Source organism: Larus michahellis, chromosome 3, assembly GCF_964199755.1.
Source record: "Larus michahellis chromosome 3, bLarMic1.1, whole genome shotgun sequence".
NCBI classification, from domain to species: Eukaryota; Metazoa; Chordata; class Aves; order Charadriiformes; family Laridae; genus Larus; species Larus michahellis.
Window position 1 is genome coordinate 12,985,603 of NC_133898.1, and position 5,599 is coordinate 12,991,201.

Sequence of the window (5,599 nt, forward strand, 5' to 3'; positions counted from 1 at the left end):
AAGACACAGGGAGCAAAACTCTTGACTTAAATGTTGATGATCAACAGGTTTTGGTTTGGGGCAGGTGTTTCGTTGGGGTTAAGTCAACATGGAGGGACCCAAAAAGCCTCGAGCTGCCCTGCTGTTGACTTGGTATCCAGGTAAGGGCACGGCTGTGACACAACCTGTAGCAAAACCTCTTCTCGTACCTGACTTCAGGGGTAAGCCTCCGCAGTGGCCCTGGCCGTGCGGCCAGCTTTGCCCTGCCCGGTCCTTGGCTGGTGCTGCGGCTGCCCCAGGGCGGAGGCAGAGCACCTAACGCTGCACCGGAGCAGCCCTTGCCCCGGAGGCGATTTGGGCTGCCCCGGCGGCGTCTGCACTCAGTGCGTGCCCCGCACACCCCTCTTCCCACGGCCCCTCTCCCCGCAGGCCGCACCAGCGCTTCCCCCGGGGGCACGGAGGGGTGGGCCGGGGCTGTCGGCCTGTCCCTGCAGGAGCCGGGCTGTGCGTTGGGGGACCGTGTGCGCGGCGGGCCCCGTCCCTGCAGCCGCACCTCGGCCCCGACTACACCACCGCCCGCCAGCGCCGCGGCTGAGGTAACGGGGCGGAAGGCGCCTGCGGGGCTCCGCCGGCCGCGCCCAGCCGGGAAGGGGCCGCGCCGAACCCGGGCGCGGAGGCCGCTGCGGCGGGAGGCTCCCGCGGGCCGGGCGGGCGCCATGGCGGGGCGGGCGGCGCCATGGCGGGGGCAGCCCTGAGGGAGCGGCGGCGGCGGCAGCGGCGGCGGCGCGGCCCCGTGCGTGCTGCGGGGCGGCGGGCGGGCCGCCCCCGCCGCGGGCCCGCCTCGGCCGCAGCCGCGCTGAGGCGGCGGGCGGAGATGAACGCATCGGGGCGGCTGCCGGCGGGGGGCGAGGAGGAGCCCCCCGGCGCTTCGCTGCTGCCGCTGAGCGGGAACGGCAGCGCGGGCGGCGGCTCTGGGGAGCTGCGGGAGGGCACCCACGCCGCCACCCTGGCGGCCTGCGCCTCCCTGCTGGCCCTGGTCTTCTGCCTGGGCTCCTACGGCAACCTCATCGTCCTCCTGTCCTTCTTCGACCCGGCCCTCAGGAAATTCAGGACCAACTTCGACTTCATGATCCTCAACCTCTCCTTCTGCGACCTCTTCATCTGCGGGGTGGCCGCCCCCATGTTTGCCTTCGTCCTCTTCTTCGACTCGGCCCAAGGTGTGCCGGGCGCCTTCTGCTTTACCTTCCACCTCACCAGCTCCGGCTTCATCATCATGTCGCTCAAGACCGTGGCGGTCATTGCCCTGCATCGGCTGCGCATGGTGCTGGGGAAGCAGCCGCACCGTGCTGCCTCCTTCCCCTGCACCCTCCTCCTCACCCTGCTCCTGTGGGCCACCAGCTTCACGCTAGCCACCCTGGCCACTCTGAAAACTCGTGGCTCCCGCCTCTGCCTGCCCATGTCCAGCTTCACCAGCGGCGAGGGGAAGATCATCCTCTACCTCTACGTCACCGACTTCATCTGCTGTGTGGCCGTGGTTTCCGTCTCCTACGTCATGATCGCCCAGGCCCTGCGGAGGAATGCCCAGGTGAGGAAGTGCCCGCCCGTGGTGGCCGTGGACACCTCCAGACCCCAGCCCTTCGTGGGGCCCACGGCTGCTGGGGTTGGCACGCAGAGTGCTGTGCCCGCCTTGTACAGGAACCAGAGCTACAGCAAGCCACAGCACATCCAGACGCACAGCTACGCTAAGCACCTTGGCCAGCCGCCGGCCACCGCTGCCGGCCGGATCCAGCTGGTGCCGGCGGTCAATCTGTCCACGGCCAAAGACTCCAGGGCAGTAGTGACATGCGTTGTCATCGTCCTCTCTGTCTTGGTTTGCTGCCTGCCACTGGGCATCTCTTTGGTGCAGGACATGCTGTCCAGCAGTGGTGGCTTTGTTCTCTACCAGTTTGAGCTGTGTGGATTTACCCTCATTTTTTTCAAATCTGGATTGAATCCTTTTATATATTCCCGTAACAGTGCCGGACTTCGGAGACGAGTCCTCTGGTGCCTGCAGTATGTAGCCCTTGTCTTTTTCTGCTGCAAGCAGAAGACGAGGCTTCAGGCCATGGGCAAAGGCAGCCTGGAAGTCAACAGGAACAAGTCATCCCACCACGAGACAAATTCAGCATACATGTTGTCTCCAAAACCTCAGAAAAAGTTTGTGGACCAAGCCTGTGGTCCTAGTCACTCCAAGGAAAGCGTGCTGAGTCCCAAGGCTTCTGTCGGGCATCAACACTATGCACAGAGCAGCTCAACCCCCATGAACACCCGAATCGAGCCCTATTACAGTATCTATAACAGCAGCCCTTCCCAGGAAGTGAGCACCCCAAATAGCTTACAGCCAGTGAACTCGGCTTTCGGATTTGCCAAATCCTATATTGCCATGCATTATCACACCACCAACGACTTGGTGCGAGACTATGACAGTGCTTCGACTAAGCAGATACCAGTGCCCTCAGTGTAACCTTAGCAAAGGGTTCTGATCTAGCTGATCCAGTGGGTCCCTGTCTTTGCTTTTGTTAATGATTATTCTGAACTCAACGATGCTGTACTGCATCATTTAAGTAAATGCCACTAATGCTAACATCCAGCTATTTGCACTTGAAGTGAGTATTAGGATATTACTTCCGTGAAGCTTTCTTGAATTTCTGCTGCAAGTCAAGAAGGGTGGTATTTTAGATTTGTATTTGGAATTGTTACATCAGGGTGGTTTTGGTACTAAATTTACTGCTGGACAAGTAAAAAAAAAAAGTAACTGTGTTAACTATATGATTAATTACATCACAAGGCAGAGTATCATCTCAGAGAACAATCTGAGGCTGTGCCAGATGTATTACCTGTTAAATTGCATACTTGCCGTATTTTCAAGAAGGAAGAATTGGGAGGATTCTTGGTAATACGATACTTAAATTTAAACTCTTTCCATTGAAGAAGGTTAAAGAACTGGTGGTATTTTGTTGTAGCAAGTGTCAGTAATAACAAAGGTCCTTTCTATATGCAGGGTGAAATCCTGATTCCATTGAGGTAAACAGCAAAATTTGCATGAACTTCAACTGAAGTTTAGGACTTCAGTCTCGGTTTCCTAAAGCAGAACAAAGTATTTTACAAACAGCATTGTATTGCCACTGGGGCACTGTTGAAAAGTGTTGTGGCACTGTAGTAAACCTCTGGAGTATATACAGTAATTTCCACTGTACATTAATTTTAAGGATTGGTGGCGTTAAGTATCCCCAAATTATATAATTGGAGAAGTATCTTATGTCTGATAGGAATAACTGTACAATACCAAATTACAGGTTTTACTTGAAGATAAAGATGAGTGTTGCAATATTATAGTACTGGTACACTATCAGTGATGCAGTCACATCTGGAACTTTCCAATTCGTAAACTGTTACGCAAAGAGTAGTGTTGCTGATTGCTTTTTTGTCTGTGACTTTGTATAAAAGCAGGAATTGGAGGGATTCAGCTATGATATTCCTAACAGGTAGGACTGACCATTATTAACACGTTCAAAAATAGAATGACCACGTAACAAGATGACTCCAACTTTTTGAGGTTTTCTTAAGAAGTCTAACAATCAGTTTGATTTAAAAATTAATACTCTGTCTACTTACAAACTTTATCTGTTGGTCTACGCAGTGGGCAAATGAACAGAAGTTAAATATTTTTTTATAAGTCCGACCATTTGTGTTGTGTCACGTGTTGTGGGAATTCCTCGTGAAAAGGAATGATTTGGAGGCATTTAAATTCCTGACAATTACTGCTTTGAGCGGTCAGTTCTTTCCAAAACAAGCGATCACCTTTTGACTTCTACGGAATTCAGCAGAGCCTTCGTATCTCTGAAATAATCATGCCACAGGCAGCTGGTGCCTCATTATAGGAAGATGCCTCATCTTTAGCAAAATTACAGTGGTGGAAAAGGTGATTTGTTATTTTAGAAACAAAAAACATTCACATCATTGCTGTGTGTGAGTTGTTGTTTTGGGCTATTTGTTAACTAAACTGTTTTCCTGGAAGACTATTACACTATGAACACTGGTCTTTGTTTAACACTCTGAATTTTAATTAATTTTGAATAACTCAAGTCAGCTTTCTTGCAATAAAATGGATGTGAACAACTTTCTAATACAAATGTTACATTGACATTATTTCCTTAAGTCTTTTCTCTCTGCCCAGATATTTTTCTCTATAAATGAATAACATGGTTCTTTCTAAAGTAATTATAAAAGATAACTAAAAGCTCTGTCTTGCTTGGTTTTTCTGTCGTTGCATTTCTCTTTAGTACGAAGCGTACTAATTTGGAGGGAAAAAAATAGGTGGGATCCTGTTGTTTTGTCTCAAACTATATCTTCTTAGCAGCAATGACAGTGTCAGATGGGAAGGAGTATAGGACAGGACCCAAACGTGGTTGCAACATGGGGTCCTGCGTGTACTTTAAGGGAGTTAAAGGTAGGCATTAGGACTGGTTTTAACGTTAAGCAGATTTTGTGTTTGCTGCATGTATATACGACTCCTGCTGTGCTTTTGTTTTGGATCACGTGAACTTCATCACATGATGGAAGATTAAAGCCTTCGCACCTTGTGCACAAAAGTCATTTGCATTGAGTAGTCATGTGGGAGTAAATCAGGAAGAGTACAGCTCTTAGATGGGAGGAGTTTTTATGTATGTTATTGTACGTTATTAAGACAAAAGAATTCAAATCCCTTCCAAGCACTTTGTAATACTGCTCTTCTGTTAACTCCTCGTGCCAGTTGTATTCTTAATGCAACCAATGTGTTAATAAGTTTATAGCGTCAGATAGGAAAGTGCAACGCCTTTTAATCTGCAGTAGGAACAAAATCTGATTTGTCAATTGTATTAAATAACTGTGTTTTGGGGGAGGTTTATGGATGTAGCAAATAGAGATTAGATTTTGAAAATACGTAGGTACAATTTCTTGAAGTGAATCATAAACTGAAGTAATCAGTTATCACGTGACAAAAAAAGTACTTGTTTTAGATTCTTCTGCTGTATGACTTTTTTTCTGTTCTTTAGCCCCCTTGTTTTATCTTCTACTGAGCACGGAACCATTAAAGCATGACTGCGAGGTTAAAAAAGCAGCGATCTAATTGAGACAGGAAGCTACAGAGTGCTGGACAAAGGAGGTGGAAAGTGTTTGTGAAGAGAGGAGATGGGTAAGAGAGCAAGCAATAAAAGTTTGTGAATACTGAATGGTTTAGGAAAAGTAGATCTGTAGTTAGTGCAGTCCATAACACAAGACCAAGAAAGCATCTCATGAATATGAAATGTGGCAAATCCAAGACTCATATAACGTGCTGTACTTCTTCTTACTACCCGTATGTATGCTGTGGACCTCGTTGCTGCAGAGCTGTTTAGAAAAAACTGGGAAGGTTTAGTTGGTACTTCACGTGGGTGGTTCGTGTATCAGGACCCTGACAGTTAATGCCAACGTATGTTGACGTTATATAAAATTTGGCGTATATAAAATTTTATACACTAGGAATTAAAGCAATCTTTGATTTCTGGGGTTAGGATGAACCCGTCATGGTGGAACAAGTTATCCAGTGTGTGTTTTCAGT

General features: G+C 49.0%; 1 protein-coding gene across 1 annotated transcript; it reads left to right on the forward strand.

The window, feature by feature from the left end:
- Nucleotides 1-783: 783 nt before the first annotated feature.
- GPR75 (G protein-coupled receptor 75) lies at nt 784-4,262 on the forward strand. The gene has a single exon (XM_074578632.1). The coding sequence runs from the start codon at nt 854-856 to the stop codon at nt 2,480-2,482; it is 1,629 nt and encodes a 542-aa protein (XP_074434733.1). The 5' UTR covers nt 784-853; the 3' UTR covers nt 2,483-4,262.
- The last annotated feature ends 1,337 nt before the right edge of the window (nt 4,263-5,599 follow it).